Source organism: Bubalus kerabau, chromosome 10, assembly GCF_029407905.1.
Source record: "Bubalus kerabau isolate K-KA32 ecotype Philippines breed swamp buffalo chromosome 10, PCC_UOA_SB_1v2, whole genome shotgun sequence".
NCBI lineage: Eukaryota > Metazoa > Chordata > Mammalia > Artiodactyla > Bovidae > Bubalus > Bubalus kerabau.
Window position 1 is genome coordinate 33,824,873 of NC_073633.1, and position 20,561 is coordinate 33,845,433.

Below are 20,561 nucleotides of genomic sequence, written 5' to 3' on the forward strand. Positions count from 1 at the left end.
TCATAGATACTTAAAGACCTTCCTCTCTTCCCTGTCCTCTAAAAGACATGGCTGCTTCAGCACTGGATGAAGGAGCTGTCCAAGTGAGTAGGGCAAGACTATCTAGTCATGAACAGTTTACTTGCTAGTTCCAAAGAATTTTATGACTTTACTGAGGCAGGGAAACCCATTGTCAGTCATTTGCTGTACTGCTGATTTCTTTTATTGTTGCTTATCTTTTGTAAGATGATTTACCATTTCCTGACCTAACGTGAAGTAGTAGGAAAATCATCTCTTACGTTTTCTATGTTATACCATCTAATTCTGGAAGGTTTAGAAGTAAATTATTGGAACCACTCTGCCCATCCCCCTACCAACTTTTCAGTTCAGTTGGGGGCAATGAAGGGGCAAAAGGTTTCGTCAAAAACCCTTGCACAGGGTTTCAAGCAAAGCTCTTAGAAGTGTATATCGTGTTTCTTGATCATGGAAGCAGTACACATTCATTATAAATGTTAACCGTATATATAGAAAATTATAAATAAGGGAAAAATGTAAAATAAAAAATTTTAACTTTTTCATATATATATTAATTTTCAAACTGGGATATTATAGGCTTTGTAACTTGTTTTTTCCATTTATCACATTGCAAATATTTGATTTTATAATGGAATATTCATCAGAAAATAGAGTTTAATGACAATAACACACTGTTAAAAGGTAATTTAAAAATCCCTTCATGATGAGTATATGAGTTGTTCATAAATCTTGTACATACATTTATGCTATGTAATATTTCTAATCTCTGTTTAGAACTCTTTAATGTTTTCAGTGGTTATTGCTATTCTAGTAATAGATTCCAAACCAAGCAGTGGATTTTAAAAGAGTGAAACTACTACATTCTCCTTTTTTTTTTTTTAAACATGGTAAAATGTTTTTATTTTTATTTTTTTTTTAATTTTATTTTTAAACTTTACATAACTGTATTAGTTTTGCCAAATTTCAAAATGAATCCGCCACAGGTATACATTCTCCTTAATGAAAAATTAGGTACTCATTTCTGGTTATTTTGGGTAATTGACAAAACCATACTATATTCCCTCCCACCCTTCCACAAACAGTAATGAGGCAGATATTGTACTTGGGGCTGGGGATCAAAGACAGAGGACCAGTTCCAGTCGTGAAGAAATTCGTAGTTCAAATAAAGAACTACAGTTCAGTGTAACAGTTTGAGTGAAGGTGTACATGATGAGATGTCTTTAGAGGCAGAAGATGCTAAGTCAGCCTGGGAGTGTGCAACAAGTTCAAAATGAAGAAAGGTTCACTAGATAAATGAGAAAGAAATGAGCATTCCAGACAGAAGGAACAGCTTGTGCAAAAGGAGTATATGAGTGTATGACATATCTGCAGAATGGCTCGAGTTAGGAGAGGCTGGGCTTGACGACGGTGGTCGGGGAATAAAGAACCTGGACCACCAGCACAGTAACAGCACAACAGCATCTGAAACATCCAGTGCACACTGGCACATTAGGCTGGGATGGCCTCAGTTCAGTTCAGTCGCTTAGTCGTGTCCGACTCTTTGCGACCCCATGAATTGCAGCACGCCAGGCCTCCCTGACCATCACCAACTCCCGGAGTTCACTCAGACTCACGTCCATCGAGTCAGTGATGCCATCCAGCCATCTCATCCTCTGTCGTCCCCTTCTCCTCCTGTCCCCAATCCCTCCCAACATCAGAGTCTTTTCCAAGGAGTCAACTCTTCGCATGAGGTGGCCAAAGTGGTGGAGTTTCAGCTTTAGCATCAGTCCTTCCAAAGAACACCCAGGGTTGATCTCCTTCAGAATGGACTGGTTGGATCTCCTTGCAGTCCAAGGGACTCTCAAGAGTCTTCTCCAACACCACAGTTCAAAAGCATCAATTTTTTGGCACTCAGCCTTCTTCACAGTCCAACTCTCATATCCATATATGACCACAGGAAAAACCATAGTCTTGACTAGATGGACCTTTGTTTGCAAAGTAATATCTCTGCTTTTGAATATGCTATCTAGGTTGGTCATAACTTTCCTTCCAAGAAGTAAGCATCTTTTAATTTCATGGCTGCAGTCACCATCTGCAGTGATTTTGGAGCCATAAAGATTAAGTCTGACACTGTTCCCACTGTTTCCTCATCTACTTCCCATGAAGTGATGGGACCAGATGCCATGATCTTCGTTTTCTGAATGTTGAGCTTTAGGCCAACTTTTTCACTCTCCACTTTCACTTTCTCTGTTTTTGTAACTTTACACCTTGTTGCATCACTGAGAATGAAGAATAATTTCCTCACTGTAGGACTTACATGTATGCTAAGTTACTTGAGTTGTGTCTGACTATTTGTGACCCTACGGACTGTAGCCCACCAGGTCTCCTCTGTCCATGGAATTCTCTGGGCAAGAATACTGGGGTGGGATCTGTGCCATCCTCCAGGGGATCTTCCTGACTCAGGGATCAAATTGCGTCTCTTATGTCTCCCGCATTGGCAGGCAGGCTTTTTACCACTCGGGCCACCTGGGAAGCCTGTAGGACCTACAATCAACACTATTTAAAACAAAAAAATCTTAGCAAACTTGATGAGTATGTAGGTTTGATACTTTTCCTGTCTCCATTTGACAAGACTGAGACCTCTCAGCTCCTGTTAAGGAGTGAAGATACCCCAGGGTCCCAGAATCTTTCCTTCCTTATCATATTAACTCTGTTATGAAAGGAACCTATGGTATTCAGTTCAGTTCAGTCACTCAGTCGTGTCTGACCCTTTGCGACCCTATGAATCGCAGCACGCCAGGCCTCCCTGACCATCACCAACTCCCGGAGTTCACTCAGACTCACGTCCATTGAGTCAGTGATGCCATCCAGCCATCTCATCCTCTGTCATCCCCTTCTCCTCCTGCCCCCAATCCCTCCCAGCATCAGAGTCTTTTCCAATGAGTCAACTCTTCACATGAGGTGGCCAAAGGACTGGAGTTTCAGCTTTAGCATCATTCCTTCCAAAGAACACCCAGGGCTGATCTCCTTCAGAATGGACTGGGTGGATCTCCTTGCAGTCCAAGGGACTCTCAAGAGTCTTCTCCAACACCACAGTTCAAAGCATCAATTCTTCAGTGTTCAGCTTTCTTCACAGTCCAACTCTCACATCCATACATGACCAATGGAAAAACCATAGCCTTGACTAAACGGACCTTTGTTTGCAAGGTAATGTCTCTGCTTTTGAATATGCTATCTAGGTTGGTCATAACTTTCCTTCCAAGGAGTAAGCATCTTTTAATTTCATGGCTGCAGTCACCATCTGCAGTGATTTTGGAGCCCATAAAGATAAAGTCTGACACTGTTTCCACTGTTTCCTCATCTACTTCCCATGAAGTGATGGGACCAGATGCCATGATCTTCATTTTCTGAATGTTGAGCTTTAAGCCAACTTTTTCACTCTCCTCTTTCACTTTCATCAAGAGGCTTTTGAGTTCCTCTTCACTTTCTGCCATAAGGGTGGTGTCATCTGCATATCTGAGGTTATTGATATTTCTCCCGGCAATCTTGATTCCAGCTTGTGCTTCTTCCAGCCCAGCGTTTCTCATGATGTACTCTGCATATAAGTTAAATAAGCAGGGTGACAATATAGAGCCGTGACGTACTCCCTTTCCTATTTGGAACCAGTCTGTTATTCCATGTCCAGTTCTAACTGTTGCTTCCTGACCTGCATACAGGTTTCTCAAGAGGCCTCAGCAAACCTTGCCATAATTTTCTCATTCTTAAGAGCTATTGTTTTTCCATTAAAAACCAATCTTTCCTGCTTTAACTGTTTCTTTTTCAATTAGTTTAACTTCTGGAAAATATCACTGCAGTCATTTGAATAAATCCCAAGAGATTTCTATGGATTTGTGAAAACCAGGAATTAATTGAAATGCTGAGTTAGACAAGTAACTTCAAAAGTATCCATATCCTTACTGGATAAAGATACAAATGAAGGGACTTCCCTGGTGGCCCAGGGGTTAAGAATCTGCCTTTCAGTGCAGGGGACGTGGGTTCAATCCTTGGTCAGCGAACTAAGATCCCACTTGCTGAGAAGCAACTAAGCCTGCATGCCACACTAGAGAGAGCCTGTGTGCTGCAATGAAAAGATCCCATGTGCCGCAACTAAGGCCTGATACAGCTGAGAAAACAAAGATACTAACAGATCTCACCTTTCTGAGATCCACATTAACTGGGACAAAACTGACCGTGTTGAATTGTGACTCTGGCGCCCTCATCCCACCCTCTCAGAATTTACTCCTGGCTTCTGTGCCAGTCTGAGACTCAGCCAGTAAAAGATGAAGAGTAGCCTTCATGGTGGATGTTCTTCACACAGCAGTGCTTTGATGCCATCAGAAACCAAGCTTCCAAGCTTTATTTACACCACAGCACCGGGGCCTTCCTGAGGAAGGATGGCCGGGACAGTATCTGTCCAGTGTGCTCCCTCGGTTGAAAACCACCACCAGGATGAGCAACTGTGTCCTTGTGCTGAAGGACATTGTCTTTTATCTCCCTTATTTTAAGAGGCTGCAAGCCTAGGAGAAGTTGCCATTGGAACAGTTGTTAAGAGCATCTGTGGGCAAGCTGAAATCATAGTCTGAGCCTATATTTAAAACATATAGAGACTATAGAGTTGGGATCAATATTATCCAGAAACTGAAGGGAGACTGTGGTTAATCACTGGATATAAAGCATGTGCTTAGCAAGTGCTTAGGGCAATGTAATGAGAAATCTATTTGAATAAAAGAGTCCATTTCATGTAACATTCATGTTGTAAAAGGTCATTTGATAAAGTACATCAGCTCTAAAACGTGAGTAAAGATTTGAAACTAGAAAATTGGAATTGTGAAACTGCTTTTGTACATTCTGTTTCATAAAACCGTTCCCATCTGGAAGAAGCAATCTCTACCTGAGGAGGGTTTTCATGACTCCAGATGATTCTGAAGGGTTCTACATCCACATTTAAACAATATGCTTGTTTTTCCAACTGCCTGTAATGAAGTGGCATGGGGGTTGGGTAGGGGCGAGAGCGGTCTCAGAGCCACAGAAAGGGCTGAGTTCAAATACCCAGTCTTTACCTGCTGTGATTTCATTAAAAAGTCAGCTTCTATGTCCACAAAATGGGGACAGTAATGCTCCCAGTGACACTGTCAAGAGGTTTTTAAGGTATGGTTATTATTCCCTAGAGAAGGAAATAGCAACTCACTCCAGTAACCTTGCCGGGATAATCCCATGGACAGTGGAGCTTGATGGGTTACAGTCCATGGGGTTGCAAAGAATCAGACATGACTGAGTGACTAAGCACAGCAAATTATTATTCCCATGATTTTGACAAGACAATGACTTATGTCCTGTGTACCTCTCGAGAGGCAGTTGCATGTAGCAGTTAAAGGGTGTTTCTAGAACCAGGCTCCCTGCGCTTGAGCCCTGGTGCCGCCACTTACTGTGTGAGCTTGGGCAAGCCACTTACCTTTGTGGACTCAGGTTCCTCATCTATCTAATGAAAATAATAATGTCCTGGGGTTACTGTGAGTTTTGAATGAATTATTCCATAAGAGTAACTGGAAGAGCCTGACACAGTGCAACTTACAATACATGCTATTTCTATTGCTCGTGTAACTCCAGACACTTCCATTACTAGGTTAATAGGAGATAAGCTTACTAGCATATTGTTGGGATGTTATGTCCTTTATAATATTAGGTAAAAACAACAGTACAGAGAATCATAGCATTGAGGACTGAGTCCAGGAAAGTGACTTGAAAATCGAGTTACTGAAAAATCAGTAAATCTCTATTGAAAGACCATGCTCTAAACAGGCACTTTCAAATACATTTAAAATGTACTGGATGCTTTTGGCACAACTAACAGGCATGTGATGCTGTAGAAAGGAGAAGCAAATATGACATGGAGAGTTTTTCTAAATCGCTTTAACTGCTTTGCCAGATATTAGGAACTCTGAATAATCCTAGAGACCACCTATTGGGACAGTCTGGGAAGCCTTGTGGCTTCTGTAAGTCTGAAGAAAACGCCTGACTTACAGGCTCAGGACCGTTGGAAGGTCCCAGAGGGCTTGGAAAGGCCATTCCAAGCCTAGCATTTTTAAGATGAAGGAAAAAGCCACTTAATCACATGCCACACATCTTCAAATGAACCTAAGGATGTGTTACTGCACACTTTTATTGCTTCTGATGAGTCATGTAGACAATTGGAAACACTGATGCTCAGCATTTCCATCGCCCCAGGCACCGCAGAGTTTGGTGTTACAACGTAAACACAAATACTCAGGCATTTGGAAACAGAGAAGATCCAGATACATCAAAACTGTGGTGTCCTACAGCTACTTCTTGAATCCTCTACATATAGCACTGTGGTTGGAAAAGTCCAAGTCACAGTGGGCTGTGTTTTGATAGATGAACCAATACCCTGGAGCTCGTCCTAGTAGGGAGGCAGGAGCCCTCTCATCAAATTGTCCTAATGAGTCAGAAGTGCTAAGGAATCAGCAAAGAATTTTATTCCATTCATTTACTTTCTGTATCACTTTATCTCTTGAGAAGGTGAATTCCTTTGCTTATTCAAAATTTTCAAGGAGAAAATTTACAACAAGGGAAGAGGGGGTGTGATTTCCTCCTATGAAATGGCTCCCTAACCAGTGATGTACTATATGGCTTTGTGTGTGTGTGTGTGTGTGTGTGTATGTGTGTGCATGCTCAGTCATGTCCAACTTTTTGTGACCCCCATGGACTGTAGCCCGCCAGGCCCCTCTGTCCATGGAATTTCCCAGGCAAGAATACTGGATTGGGTTGCCATTTCCTACTCCAAGGGATCTTCCTAACCCAGGGGTTGAATCCCCATCTCTTGCATCTCCTGCATTGGCAGACAAATTCTTTACCACTGCACCACCTAGGAAGCCCTCCTATATAGGCTACTCTGAGCCAAATTCACCCCCACCTGCAGTTCTGAAAGGCTACATATGTAAAGGCTGTATCAGGAGAGGGAAAGTGATGCCAGGACAAGAAAGGAGCCATTCCTCTGCAAGGATATTCACAGTGGCTGGGCTGACTCAGGAGCCTGTAGGGAGGGCTGGGCAGAGTTCAGATGGGGGATATTTGTACAGCTGATGATTGAAAGAAACTTCATAGGCTTTGGTGAAGACCTATGAAGGCTGCCCTCCTCCTACACAGAGGAAAAACTCATTCATATTTCCCAGGATGTCACTTTGAAACCTTCTTCCCCATTCAGCATGGAACCTGGGCTCTGTTTCCTCTCAGGATGGAGCTAATCTCATGATCTCAAGGGAGGTACCCAGAACTCTGCACTTGGTCTCTATGATAGTTGACTTCATAGACAATGAAAGTAGGGAAGATATATTTATTTTGCATTTAGTGTGTGTCAAGAACTTCACATCCTTCATCTCATTTAAATTTCCTAAAAGTCTTATATCATCTTCATTTTATCTGAGGAAACCAAGTATCTGGGAGGTCAAGTAATTTGCCTGGTGTCAAAAAAACTAAGTAAGTGAAGATCTGGGATTCAAACCCAGGCATAACTCCAAAGTCATGCTGCTGCTTCTTAAATTTCTCTATTGACGAAAGTATTAAGGGCTCTGCCATCCTTTCCAACTTCAGCAACATCCTTTGTGCTTTAATAAGTAGTAAAGTCCAGCTCAAGGCTGTGGCTTAATTTATGCATATGCTATGCTATGCTATGCTAAGTCACTTCAGTCATGTCCGACTCTGTGCAAACCCATAGATGGCAGCCCACCAGGCTCCCCCATCCGTGGGATTCTCCAGGCAAGAACACTGGAGTGGGCTGCCATTTCCTTCTCCAATGAATTTATGCATATAGATAAGTTTAAAGGTAATAGACCATCCATGCTGCAGCAAATAGCATTATTTTGTTCTTTTTATGGCCAAGTAATATTCCATTGTATATATGTACTACATCTTCTTTATTCATTTATCTGGCAATGGATATTTAAGTTGCTTCTAAACCCTGGATATTGTAAAATATGTTACTATGAACAGTGGGGTGCATGTACCTTTTTGAATTATGGTTTTCTCTGGGAATATGCCCAGTAGTGGGATCACTGGGTCATATGGTAGTTCTAATTTTAGTTTTTTTAAGGAACCTCCATACTGTTCTCCCTAGTGACAGTACCAATTTACATTCCCATCAATAGTATAAGAGGGTTCCCTTTTCTTCACACCCTTTTCAGCATTTGTTTGTGGGTTTTTTGAGGATGGCTACTCTGACTGGTGTGAGGTGATACCTCATTGCAGTTTTGACTTGCTTTTCCCTAATAACTGTGATGTTGAATATCTTTTCATTTGCCTTTGGCCATTTGTTTGTCTTCTTTGGAGAAATGTCAATTTAGATATTCCACTCATCTTTCGATTGGATTATTCATTCTTTTGATATTGAGCTGAATAAGCTGTTTGTATATTTTGGAGATTAATCCCTTGTTGGTTGCTTCACTTGCAAACATTTTCCCATTCCTAGAGATTGTCACACTGAGCGAAGTAAGTCAGACAGAGAAAGACAAATACATGATGTCACTTATAAGTGGAATCTAAAAAAAGGGTACCAATGAACTTGTTTACAAAGCAGAAGTAGAGGCACAGATGTAGGAAACAAACTTATGGTTACCAGGGGATTGGGGGGCAGAAAGATAAATTGGGAGATTGGGATTGATATGTATACATTACTATATACAAAATAGATAACTAATAAGAATATGCTGTGTAGCACAGAGAACTCTACTCAGTACTCTGTAACAGTTTATATGGAAAAAGACTCTAAAAAAACCCAAGTGAATATATGTATAACTGATTCACTTCACTGTGCCCTTGAAACGAACTTGACACCGTAAATCAACTATACTCCAATAAGAAACACAGGCAGTGGACCTGGGCATTTACATCTCAAGAAAGGAAGAAAAACGGTCAGACCAGTATCCACCCTCTCTCCCTAGTCACCCTCTATTCTCTCCTGTAGTAAGTTGGAGCATCACTTCCATTTCATTTCTCCATCAACTATTAGACCTTTTCATCAGACAGTCCAAAATTCACTGCTGTCCTGGTGGGAGTCATTAACAGAAACCTTATTTCTTCCACTGGTGCACACGCTGACATATTTACCTGTTTTGCCTTCTGCAAGATAAATGTTACCTGGGCGCAAGTTGGAGAATTCAGAATGATGCCCAGACCCAAGGAAGCTTTGCATTTTAGTGAGCATAAAAGATGCCAATTTTGTGGATGCTGGTTTCTTGACATCTCACCAGATGCTGAAGATTGAGTGATGAAGACCCCCAAAATACTCCTAGGTGAAGTTATATTACTAGGTGGGTAATATTCACCTGGCTTTCTGGTCTTGAGTGGATAAGAAGAAAAAAGGGAACATTGTACATTCCTGGAATGACACACAGTAGGATGGATTGATCCTACAATAGGATGGATGTCCAGGTCCTGAAATGCACTGAGAGCAGCACTTTCTGGACGTGCAATGAGTGGGTTCTCTGCCTCCTGACTCACTGTTGCATTTATTTTGCAAACTTTTATAAAGGGATATGTCAAGTGCCCCATGGAGTGCTGTGAAATCTGGAAAATATGGAATAAATGTGTTTTTTTTTGAGAATGGTTGGTTTTTCTTTGAAACTAGGGGCCAATCTGCTCCATCTAAGGGTCTTGGTAGACTTCATATTGCCTCAGTCAATCCAGAGTTCTCCATAAGTGCAGCCTGGGATCCAGGGAGGGCTTCCCAGGTGGTGCAGGGGTAGTGAATCCATCTGCCAATGCAGGAGGTGCAAGAGATGCAAATTCGACCCCTGGGTTGGGAAGATCCCCTGGAGTAGGAAATGGCAACCCACTCCAGTATTCTTGCCTGAAGAAGTCCATGGACAGAGGAGCCTGATGGGCTACAGCCCATGTGACTGCAAAGAGTTGGACACGACTGAGCGCATGCACCTGGGATCCAGAGAAATGCTTGGGTCATGGTGAAGAGAGGGCAGGAACTGAGCAGCAACCAGCAGGCAGTGGGCAATGCTTTTCTCTCATCAGCCCCACTCGTCCCCCTACAGGTTCAATTTTATTAAACTCAGGAGCTGGAAGTATATGAGAATAGTGATTCTTTGTTTTCAAATCACTTCCCCAGAGATACCTTTCTGAGATCCTTATGCCATCTGATGATAACCTAAGCTAAAGGTTACTACAACTGTATGACCACAGAAACAATGCCTCTACAGTGGGGCTCTGTGAATCCAGAGAAGACCCACCTTCACCCCTCATGAAATGGAACCAGGGAAAGTTAAACCGTGAGGATAAGAGAACAAGACATTCACTTTACTCTATCATCCTGCCATTTTGTACCCACTTTTGTCTGCAACACACTGTCCCCTGGGATACACAAAACACAGAATCAGGCAATTTCTTCTTATAAATGATCCCAGATACATATATAAACAAACATATTTGCATCATTCCTAAGAGGTAAAAAAAATGTTTATACTGAATATAAAATAGCACAAATATTAAAAAATATTGATCAGTTGAAAGTAAAGATCAACTGTAAGAAACATGTCATTAGGACCTGAGCTATTGGTTTTAGCTGAAAGCTAAGAGGAGGAGGAAAATGTGATGGATTTTGTAGTTCTCGGTTACAAATGAAAATACATAGGTCTACCTTGTACATACAAACTTTCCCCTGGTACTGGATTTGAGGAGGATTGTATGTCCTGGTTCCTTATGCAAGAGGCACACAGCACAATGCTTACCTAAGGAATTTCTATAAGGGACACAATATCTCCAGTTCTAGTTTTGCAAAAGATACAGATAAGACAAGCTGTAGTTAGGAGAGGGGAGGGGTAGAGCCTCTGCTGTGGGTAAAAGTATGAGGGTTAGTCTTACATTTCCACCCATTCAGAAGCCAACTCACTCCACAGGCAACCACCACGGACATTTCTGGGGAAAGCGTAAGTGTATATCTAAAAAGGAAGCTTTGAAATCTTTTAAGAGATTAGCAACTACCGTGTGTCAGGTACAGATCCAGACACCTTATAAGGTGTATGACAAAGCGGCATGTTACAACCACCAGATGACAGACTTGTAGTCAGATATGGAGCCTTCTCTGCGTGACTGCGAATAAGTTAACTAAACATCTTTGTGTTCGGTTTCCATGTCTGTAGTATGAGATCAATATTATCCACTGTAGGGGGTCATTGTAAGGATAAAATGAGAGGAAAAAAGTACAAAAGATATGCATCTTACTGCAAAGTCAATAAATGCTCAGTCTTTTTCTCCTTTCTTGTTGGCCCATGTAACCTTAACAAATCCATGCAATTAGGATTGTAAAGAAGCAGACACTGAGCTTGAGAAAAGTTAAGGGATCTGTACTAGATGATGTAACTGAAGTACAGACTCGTGGTTTAAGAGAGGACAGTCTCAGGCTTCTCTGGTGGCTCAGTGGTAAAGAATCCACCTGTCAGTGCAGGAGACGTGGGTACGATCACTGGTCCAGGAAGACCCCATAGGCCTTGGAGCAACTTAGCCTCAACTACTGAGTAGTTGCCACTACTCAACTCAGTAGCTGCCACAACTACTGAGGCTGTGCTCTAGAGCCTGGGAACTGCAGCTACTGAGCCTTAGTGCCACAACTAAGCTACTGAAGCCCATGCACCCTAGAGCCTGTGATCTGCAGAAGACAAGCCACCACAATGAGAAGCCTGTGCACTACAACTAAAGAGTAGCCCCCACTTGTCACACAACTGGAGAAAACCCCATGCAGCAACCCTACACAGCCAACAAACACATAAAATCATATATACAAAAAAGCAGGGCAGTCTCATTTCAGATGTGATGCTCTTCCTACTTAACCATCTACTTAGTTGAGACTTGAGCCTGTATCATTTCAACAAGAAGTAACCATTTCCATTTGAACAATCAGGGGCCGAAGCCCCGGCAAGGTGCTCACCTGACCAAAGGTGAAGTCCATCAAAGCCGTAGGAGTATAGGTCATCACCAACACCATTGCCTCCCCATCCTTCTCCACCTCCAGGGTAAGGAGCGTAGCCAGAGGAAGAGGCCCAGCCCACCCGCAGATGCGTGGGCTCTGCTGTGAGGAAGGGGTCCACCTGGTCGATGATAAGCTCGAAGTACCACTTCTTGTACTGTGCTGAGCCTTCAGCAACTCCCAGGAAGATGTTTGGCCGAATACTGAAATTAAACATGAGACAGGTGGCACCTACAGACTCTTAAGAAATAGGAAAGCAAACTGAACCAGACCATAGGAGGCATGGGCCCAATTAAACCAAAAAGTGAAAGTGACAGTCGCTCAGTCATGTCTGACTCTTTGCGACCCTATGGGATCCTCAAAGCCCACCAGGATCCTCTGTCCATGGGATTCTCCAGGCAAGAATATTGGAGTGGGTTGCCATTCTCTTCTCCAGGGCATATTCACAATCCAGGGTCTCCTGCATTGCAGGTGGATTCTTTATGGTCTGAGCCACCAGGAAAGCCCAATTAAACTGAGAGCAAGGGCAATTTCATGATTTTTGTCTTGTTCTAAAGCAGAATAATCTTCAAGCCTCCAACACTTGATCAAGTTCTTAGTGGGAGATGTCAGGACAACATTAATTCTGTTATAAAATATAAAAGATATATCTTCCAATATTCAAGGCAACACACATTTACTGAGTGCCAACCATAGGTAAAGATGCTGAAAACATCATGTATAGTTGTATGATTGCAAACTCCTCTTTCTTTAAGTGTAAGAAATGACTTACTCAGGTTCCATCTTCTGGTAAATTGATTTAAGCTTTTCCCCATAGGCATTATTAATAATAATGGCCTCTTAAAAGCATTAAGAAGTCACTATTAGAAATAATCCAGACAAATACTGCATGGTATCACTTACACATGGAATCTAAAAAAAATAGTCTGACTCCTAGGAGAGAAATGAAAAGCAGTTCTGGAGAGAAGGGGCAGGAGGATAGCAAGAAGTTGATAAAAGGGCACAAACTTTCACTTATCAAACAAGTAAAGCCTGAGGATATAACATGGTGACTTTGTTGATAATGGGCTTCCCATCGTGGCTTAGTGGGTAAAAAAATCCTCCTGCAATGCAGGAGATGCAGTTTCAACCCCTGGGTTGGGAAGATCCCCTGGAAGAGGGCACAGCAACCTACTCCAGTATTCTTGCCTGGAAAATCCTCATGGACAGAGGAGACTGGTGGGCTAAAGTCCATGGGGTCGCATGGGGACATGACTGAAGTGAATGACTGAGCATGCATGCACGCACAGTTGATAACACTGTATTATAAAACTGAAATTCACTAAGTGAGTAGGACTCACATGTTCTCATTTAAAAATGGTAAATGTGTGAAGTGATGGAAGTGTTAATTAACTTCATGGGGAGAGAGAATCCTTTCATAATGTTTATATGTGTTGAATTATCACATTGTAAACTTTACATATCTCACACTTTTGTTTGTCAATTATACCTCAATAAAGCTGAAAAAAATTCAACCTCTATGACAAAAAAGATGGGGGGCAGATACATCAGTATTAGGCAACCTTGTTAAGAAACAGAAATTCTAATGTATCCAGAAAAAAATGGTTAAAAGCTTGGGACAAACCACTTGGAGTTGTTCTTCTTGGAATCCTTCTCTTAGAGGTCCACTGTCCTGGGATAAGACTGTGTCCATTTTGGGTGGGCAAGGGAAGAACAAGACTGATACCCAGAAGAAAGCCTGTGTGATGTCCACAGACCCGAACCTGCTCTGCACTTTGGAGGGGACGTTATTTTCTCACGTTGCAGAGTAGGGAGGGAGCCCAGGTGGAGAGCTGCTGAAGTTGCTCCCTAGTCCAGGTCCAGTGAATTCATGACTCCCAGGGTTCTTCATGAGCCCATTCTGGCCTTCACAGATGGCCCTGGGGGTAAATGGCCAAGTGCCAGAGGATAAAAGAAACCATGGTCTCAACATGGGACATCCACGCTATCAAAAGATTAAAAAAAAATGTTGGTATATCAAAATAAAATATGTTATGAAGAACGCATAAGATATGCATTCATGTTTAAAATAAAACATGGTAGATCACTCCCGTAGGCCAAATTCTTTAGTCCTCAGGTGGTATATTTATTCCATGGGGAGAAGTTTGAGAAATTCAGCTGAAGGGGTTGGAGTACAAGGCCCTAAAAGATGTGCATATTTGCTGGTCTTATCTTATGTGGTCACATCAGAATGGAGATGATGGGTAGGTGGCTTTGGAGTTGAGATCAGCACCCTTCCTTTCCTTTCTGGGGACAAGATGGGCATTCGCAATGACGGTGGTGGCCTTACCTTGTTACGTCATTAATCAGCCGCGTCTGCAGGAGCAGGTTTCTCCGGGGCAGCAAGTTGTCACAGATGAGATTCTGGTTGGCTCTCACTGCGACCCCATCGCAGAGACAGAGGGAACACAGCACATCCAGAACCTGCAGCAGGACACACCCCAGCCGACCTTAGGACCCGAGGGGGGTGCATAGTGGGCAGGACCTGATGGCCACAGCACAGGAAGGAAGCCCGCCTCACAAAGGTGAGGGCCAGGTGACAGGTATGAGCACCTGTTCAGAGTCAAGAAAGCCACACCTGCCTCACCAGACATGAGTGAGTGATGCCCAGGTGCCTGCTGCCCCTTGGGGAAATGAGGTTGGGTTCCTTTCTAGCTACTCTGCCCTAGTCTTGTGACCCATCCCTCCAAACTAGGCACACCACCTGTGGTCACTGTTCTGTTAAAGTGAGTAAGAGTCTGAGCTCTGAAGATAGCCTATCTAGGTTTCTTTTCCAGCCAGGTCCAGGACTAGGGTGAGGTGAGGCAACAACTTCCTCTCAGGGTAGGTGCTGGAAGGGCCCCCATGGACCTCAGGCTGAAGCACGTGCTCCTGCCTGGCCTTGGGGGCCCTCTGCACAAGGTCAGCAGGCACTCACACAGGGCTTCCTGAAGGACACTCAGATTCCCATCTGGCTAAGGTCCCTTGCTTGTGGCAGGCTTGGGATCTTCACATGGGTGGGGTAGAGGGGACGACAGGGCAGATTCTGAGTGCTGGTCTTCTCCTATGATACCATGAAAGCTCACTAAGATATCCCTATCTTCCTAGAAATCCCTATTCAGAAACGTTTCCACCTGCTTTTTTCCCCCCGAAGAGTGAGAGTAAACCATGAGTGAGCAAACCAGGCAGACCCTGAATCTACCAGATCCTGTGCCTAAACCACCTCATATGCCAGCTGCCAGGGAGGTGAAAACAGCCCCTGGCCACCTCTCCCATGCACTGGCCTGCCCGCCCAGTCTCCTTGTGCTGAATCCTCCTTCATCCGTATTTCATGTTCCTAACGTGGCAGAGCAAATATGCTGGGCCAGGCACTGCTCCTCCCTGTCTCCCCCATGGGGAGGAGTGTGCAAACGTCAGTGGATGAATAACAGCCAGGACTGTGGCAGGCTACGCTGACAAGGAGGGGGCAGCTCCAGTTCAGTCTTACTAAGTGGCCACCGAAGACTCCATGCTTAGTGGGGTTGGATAGCTTCACGTTGTTGATGGGATTTGTATCCATAATTCTCACAAATCAGTTTTCTACCTGGCTCACTGAATGTCAACTTCATTCCAAATAAATACAGAGCACATTAACGGGACAGGCAGAAAAGAACTGCAAAGGCGGTTTTATGGAGGACTCTCACCATTATCACTCCATGAAACATATGACCGTGGCACTGGAAATCCAGAGGATAATTTGTCCCTCTAAGAAAAGAGCCTATAGATGGCCAGGAAATTAAATACTTATCATCCAGCCTAGCGCACGTTTTCATCTGTTTTGCCTTGAAGTGACGGCTGTAGGAGCCTTGCTGTCACAGCCGGAAGGAAAGTAGAGCTTAATCCACATACAATAGGATCAGTGAGGAGAAAAAAGGCTCTGAAAAGCACACAGCCTAATGGGACAGTACATCACCTACAAATAAACGATGCCATCAAGAATGTGCTGACAGTGTTCAGGCTTTATTTTACCAGGCGTTTCTTGGGGTCATGCACCCCAACATTCACTGCAGCGCTGTTTACAACAGCCAGGATGTGGAAGCAACCTAGGTGTCCATCCACAGATGAACGGATAAAAAAGATGTGGCATGCATACACACACACACACACACACACACATACACACAATGGAATACTATTGAGCCATAAAAAGAACAAAACATTGCCATTTGCAATGGACTTAGAGATTGTCATACTGAGTGAAGTCAGACAGAGAAAGACAAATATCATATGATATCACTCATACGTGGAACCTAATTTTAAAAATGATATAAATGAACTTATTTACAAACGAGGAATAGACTCAGATTTCAAAAACAAACATCGTTACCAAAGGGGAAACGTTGTATGGGGGGATAAATTTGAAGCTGGGGATTAACACAGGTACAGTATTGTATATAAAACAGACAACCAACATGGACCTACTGTATAGCACAGGGAACTCTACTCAATATTCTGTAACAAGCTATGTGTGAAAAGAATTTGAAAAAGAACTAATACATGTATAACTGAATCACTTTAGCTGTACACCTGAAACTAACACAACATTGTAAATCAACTATATCCCAATAAATTTTTCTTGAAAAGTGAAGGGCATGTAGATGGGTCAGTCCACCCTGGGGAAATGCAAACACAGTCCTTAGGGGTCATCTGTACTTCCTGATGGAGAGGAAGCATCTCAGTGACCTCTGGGGTGCTTGTTGGCTGTGGTGGGTACTTCCCAGTGGTCACCAGACTCTGCCTCCTTCTCATCCTATGCACAGAGCCTACACTTCCCAGACACACTCGCAGTGTTATGGAGTCATGTGACTGAGTTCCGGCCAGCGGAAAGTGGGTGGATGTGATATGCACTGCTTTCAGGGCTGGCCCCTATACTCTCCCTTTCGCGGGATGTGGAGATCCAAGGAAGGATTACAAATCCCAAGGGTCTCCTTGCTCCAAGTGAGATCCCGCAGCACTGGAATCACGTAGGAACTTGCCAGAAATACAGTTGCTCAGACTTACCCCCAGAAACCTATCAGATTAGAGCCTTCAGTTGGACACAATTCTCAAGAGATTCACAAGCACATAAAATCTGTGAAGTCCTGTCCTAGGGGACACTGAGGCTGCTAGATGGAAGAAAAGTGTGTCTCTGAATGACCACACAGCATGGAGCCCTCCCACTGGCCGGCCTCAGACAGGGACTTCACCGTGAGAATCTGGGGTTATCTGTCTTGGAATTAGGCTTCTCTAATCTAACAGAAGCAGAAGATATTAAGAAGAGGTGGCAAGAATACACAGAAGAACTATGCAAAAAAGAGCTTCATGACCCAGATAATCACAATGGTGTGATCATTCACCTAGAGCCAGACATCCTAGAATGTGAAGTCAAGTGGGCCTTAGAAAGCATCACTATGAACAAAGTTAGTGGAGGTGATGGAATTCCAGTTGAGGTATTTCAAATCCTGACAGATGATGCTATGAAAGTGCTGCACTCAATATGCCAGCAAATTTGGAAAACTCAGCAGTGGCCACAGGACTGGAAAAGGTCAGTTTTCATTCCAATCCCAAAGAAAGGCAATGCCAAAGAATGCTCAAACTACGGCACAATTGCACTCATCTCACATGCTAGTAAAGTAATGCTCAAAATTCTCCAAGTCAGGCTTCAGCAATATGTGAACCGTGAACTTCCAGGTGTTTAAGCTGGTTTTAGAAAAGGCAGAGGAACCAGAGATCAAATTGCCAACATCCGCTGGATGATCAAAAAAGGAAGACAGTTCCAGAAAAACATCTATTTCTGCTTTATTGACTATGCCAAAGCCTTTGACTGTGTGGATCACAATAAACTGTGGAAAATTCTGAAAGAGATGGGAATACTAGGCCACCTGACCTGCCTCTTGAGAAACCTGTATGCAGGTCAGGAAGCAACAGTTAGAACTGAACATGGAACAACACACTGGTTCCAAATAGGAAAAGGAGTACGTCAAGGCTGTGTATTGTCACCCTGCTTATTTAACTTATATGCAGAGTACATCATGAGAAACGCAGGGCTGGAAGAAGCACAAGCTGGAATCAAGATTGCCGGGAGAAATATCAATAACCTCAGATATGCAGATGATACCACCCTTATGGCAGAAAGTGAAGAGGAACTAAAAAGCCTCTTGATAAAAGTGAAAAAGGAGAATGAAAAAGTTGACTTAAAGCTCAACACTCAGAAAACTAAGATCATGGCATCTGGTTCTATCACTTCATGGGAAATAGATGGGGAAACAGTGGAAAGAGTGTCAGACTTTATTTTTTGAGGCTCCAAAATCACTGCAGATGGTGACTGCAGCCATGAAATTAAAAGACGCTTACTCCTTGGAAGGAAAATTATGACCAACCTAGACAGTATGTTAAAAAGCAGAGATATTACTTTACCAACAAAGGTCCATCTAGTCAAGGATATGTTTTTTCCACTGGTCATGTGTGGATGTGAGAGTTGGACTGTGAAGAAAGCTGAGCGCCGAAGAACTGATGCTTTTGAGCTGCGGTGTTGGAGAAGACTCTTGAGAGTCCTTTGGACTGCAAGGAGATCCAACCAGTCAATCCTAAAGGAGACCAGTCCTGGGTGTTCATTGGAAAGACTGATGCTAAAGCTGAAACTCCAATACTTTGGCCACCTCATGTGAAGATTTGACCCATTGGAAAAGACCCTGATTCTGGGAGGGTTTGGGGCAGGAGGAGAAGGGGACGACAGAGGATGAGATGGCTGGATGGCATCACTGACTCGATGGATGTGAGTTTGAATGAACTCCGGGAGTTGGTGATGGACAGGGAGGCCTGGAGTGCTGTGATTCATGGGGTTGCAGAGTCAGACACGACTGAGCAACTGAACTGAACTGTACTGAATCTATACACTGGTCCAACTTGAGAATTTCCCTGGCCCACTCTGTGAAATTCATTTGCTGCTTAATTGTAAAACCATTTTCACCACTGACACCACATTTCATCCAAGATCTTTCCTTGCACATTTAATCTCCATTAGTCACCACCCCAAACACAGGCTCATGTGGGAATTCTGATTTAAAGGTAAGAAAGAGGCATTGTATATCCATGGAAATAGCATTTGGCTCTTGCATTTTGTCCTCAGCTTTCTATTCAAATAGCTTTATTTTTTAAAATACAAAAGGTACTTAATGTGGTGAATTTTATGTCATGTTCTCTATTGGATAAACGAGTGCTTTCTCTCTGCAGAACAGATTCTGTTCTCCCTGTGGTGTGAACTGAGTGGTTGGGAGCACTTCTATCTTGCCTTGACTGCCTGGGAACTCAGAGGTGATTTTGTGGAGCTATTACAGCAAGTCTGTGGGAGTTAATGGTTTCCTTACCTTGGTACTCTTCTGTGCCGTGCCCACCCCACCTACCTGTTAGGGCTAACATCTCAGTTCTGATTTATACTTTCTCAGGACCAATGATATGACTATTTTACTATATATATATATATATATATATATATATATATATATATATATTTTTTTTTTTTTTTCCTCACAGGTGGCTCCAAATCCTTGTGAAACAAAGAATAAAAAAAAATATTCATCTGTGATAACATTGAGCAGGTGTAAAGTACGTTAGGTTGCAGGGACAAGGGAAAAGGGCATACATTATTTTTATTATTAGATACTTACTTCATGGAAAAATTAGAGGGTTGCTGTTAGAATATTCAACAATTGTCCTTTTTACTCTATAAAATTGGTGCCACCAACATAGTAAGTGTGTCTCTTACTACCAACAGCCATCTGTTGGATGAGATGAGACTTGGGTGCATTTGTGAGCTTCCATCCATTCAAGATGAGACAGGAGGAGATGGTGGGTCTACTCATCCATTCCTCTTTTTTTTTAATCACACCCTCAAAAACATGTATTAGATGCCTGCTGTGTGTAACATGTGAGCTGGGCACTATGGGGATCACAAGGTCCTTAGTCTCTGAGAGAAATATACACGTAATATATCTGCAAGGAAAGGCAGAGTGGAAACACCATGGGACAAAGTGCATGGTGTACAGGGGAGGCGAGGAGATCACATCCAGCTGGGATTCAGAGTAAGATTCATGGAGAGGGTGGCATCTGAACTGTTTTGAAGGCAAAGAGAATTTTGATGGGATCTGGAAAAGTAGAAAGTGAGGAGATGCTGAGGATGAGTAAGCCTCGTCACTTGTGAAGTCATGGGGGTAGAGTCCATTCAGAAACTGGGGCAGCACACCCCACTTCTGTCCTTTTTACTCCAAAGATTGTGCTTTCTCTCTAACTTTTTGACCTAAATTTGATCATGCTTTAGATGACTGGCAACACTTTTCACAGCCAGTATAGAGCTGAGAACTAAAATATTTCCTGCCATATCAGTAAACAAAGGATGCCACAGCCATCACAGTATAGCTGCTGGAATGGTGAGCCCCGAGGCAGCTCAGAACGGAAGCATATGTTTATATGAATGGAGGAGGCGCGGTACAGTAAGGGGTTTCTCAAA

The 20,561-nt window shown here is 43.1% G+C and overlaps 1 protein-coding gene across 1 annotated transcript in view; it reads right to left on the reverse strand.

Moving 5' to 3' along the window:
- The window catches only part of RYR3 (ryanodine receptor 3), a 461,910-nt gene that overhangs the window by 233,573 nt on the left and 207,776 nt on the right, over window positions 1-20,561 (reverse strand). The window contains exons 20-21 of the mRNA XM_055538999.1: window positions 14,349-14,482; window positions 11,981-12,222 (exon numbers count right to left, since the gene is read on the reverse strand). Of these exons, the coding sequence (XP_055394974.1) occupies window positions 11,981-12,222; window positions 14,349-14,482 (376 nt within the window). The remainder of the gene's footprint in view (window positions 1-11,980; window positions 12,223-14,348; window positions 14,483-20,561) is intronic.